Source organism: Cladophialophora immunda, assembly GCF_000835495.1.
Source record: "Cladophialophora immunda strain CBS 83496 unplaced genomic scaffold supercont1.52, whole genome shotgun sequence".
Classification (NCBI taxonomy): Eukaryota; Fungi; Ascomycota; class Eurotiomycetes; order Chaetothyriales; family Herpotrichiellaceae; genus Cladophialophora; species Cladophialophora immunda.
In genome coordinates, this window is record NW_015622592.1 from 5,287 (window position 1) to 7,525 (window position 2,239).

The following is a 2,239-nucleotide window of genomic DNA, read 5'->3' on the forward strand; positions in this document are numbered from 1 at the left end:
TGCGAATCCGTCTATAACTCACGTTGAGCGGAGACGTGTCCTCCCGTACCGTCTACAGTACACACCCCACACAATATGATTGATTATAAAATGATATCGATTGAGAGCCGGCAGGAATACATCACAACTTTTTTTTTAAATATATGAAAGGAAAATCGAGGTGATGTTCTAAGTTTGCTATTTAGTCACATTCCTAGAGAAGAGGGAGCCGTCCTCGGATTTTGTTCCAAGCTGTTTTTAGGAAACATCGACAATCAGTCAAGCAGCGGTTTTCTTCGCTGGTCAAGTGAGTATTATTTCTATCGCGTTTCTAATTGAAGCCCTCATTTCGAGATTATAAATAGGCTATAGGGTATCCCTCCGTGTGAAGATTCTGAGCAAGTCAACCTTCATTTCTCTTTTTCCTATCTGTGTGATGCCCCCCACACTTAGTAGCCAGACGAGAGCCGACACAGAACTCGGCCAAGGGCCATCCTCGTCGCCCTCCACACCAGGCCCGTCGAAGGTGCAAAAGCGCCAGGGAAATAAGAAACCAATCGTCTTGGCGGACGGGGTAATGAGCAGTAAGTCCACGTTGGTTATACGTGGTTCTGGGTCGTCCAGTCACGTTCTCAGCAGGAAGCTTCTCCGCGCCTTCATTCACTAACCTGTCCAGAGGCGATGGAACAAGCACTTGAAAGGGGCGGTCCTCCAAAGACAGTGAGAGTAAAGCTAGAGGACCAAAACGGCCAAGGGGACCAAATGGAGTTAGACCCGAAGCCATCATCCGGACAGCCAGGAGAGCAGACGCCCCCCCGGTTACAGTCACTGCCGCTGCCAGAAACTGCAGGGCACGCCAAACCGTCAGGGACACGGTCTCTACCACTGCCACGGCAGCCCGGACATCCACCAGGGACGGAACAGCCACGACAGTCAGAGTATGGAGAAGAGGACGTGACACCGGATCCCCGACTATGTGAGTGAAATTCCATGCCAGTGTCCGTCCCTGTGTATTTCCTAACTGGGGGCAGTGAAAGGAAATCCCAAAACCATAAAGGCGGATAAGGATCTTCGTGATACTCAAGATCTTGAAGCCGCGGAGGGAGGCCCACCCGAATTCAAATGGAAGATCAAACCGGGCACAGTGAAGTTTCTAATCCCTGACCTTTGGGAATCCGGTAAATATAGAGTCACGTCCAAAGATGATGTTGCCCCGAAGCTGTGGAGGGAATGGGAATCCCGAGAGGACCTTCAGAAATTCGAATTCCTCCTTGCGCATGGTGAGTCGGTAGTGATGAAATATTCCGGACGCGAGATCGGTGACGAAGGGTTGTATCGCTTCCATGTGGAAAAAAGAGCGAAAAACTACATCAAAAAAGGTAAACCAGAGTCGAACTACTACTTTGGCTGGGTGAGTTTCAGATGGACGTATAACGAGCCATGGGAACACTGTGTTCTAAACATGACAAATTTGAGGAAGCTATTTCGTAGTGGGTATCTGTTGGAGAAGCTTCTCCCAGAGGCCTACAAAAAGAATGGGTGGTTGTATCGGGACTTTCCCTTATCCCAAAAACAGAAAGCCGAATCCGCTAAGTTCGAAGAGGCTTTTGAAGCAGGACTGACGAGGGCACCAACTATGGTGCTAGAGGCTGAATTGAGAAGAAGGAGCATGTCCACTGAAGCCCCCTCGCCAAGTGTCGAAGTGGAGGGCGGTGCTTTTCCTGTGCGGGCACGCTCCGGGTCCGCACGCGTCCATTCTCCGTGGCCGACGAACACAGTCCGGGCGCGAACCACAACCCTAGCGAACACTCAAGGGCGGCGGGGCACCCCTCTTCCGGCAGTCTATACATCCCGGGAAGCCAGTGTAGTCCCTCTCCGCACTACGTTCCGTCAAGGCACTCCGGGACACGCGCCTACTAGTCACCTGTCCCGGGAACATTCACTGATTAAGGATGGCTCGAGCTACGTACTCAGGGGCGGCACACCGTCCAGGCTTGACACCGTCGCCGTTAACCCTCCCGTCGTCGAGCAAGAGCTAGAGTCGATAGATGAGAGACTCGAACGCATGGCGGGTGAAATGGCACTCGTGCTTGAGGGGAAAATACAAACGATGCAAACGCAAATACAAACGGAACTTTCGAAATTGAGCGCTGCCCTTTCCGGTATCTCTCTGAGCTCAGCAACGGGTGCGGTAGCCGCACACTAGCGAGGCTGAACCTCAATCCACCTTAGCACCCGGCTGTCGTGATCACCGCTGGCC

The 2,239-nt window shown here is 52.1% G+C and overlaps 1 protein-coding gene across 1 annotated transcript; it reads left to right on the forward strand.

Moving 5' to 3' along the window:
- Window positions 1–660: 660 nt before the first annotated feature.
- On the forward strand, window positions 661–2,185 carry PV07_12673 (uncharacterized protein; the record flags this gene model as incomplete). Its single annotated transcript, XM_016400221.1, has 2 exons — window positions 661–955; window positions 1,011–2,185. The coding sequence occupies 2 exons, from the start codon at window positions 661–663 to the stop codon at window positions 2,183–2,185; spliced, it is 1,470 nt and encodes a 489-aa protein (XP_016242133.1).
- Between the last annotated feature and the right edge of the window lie 54 nt (window positions 2,186–2,239).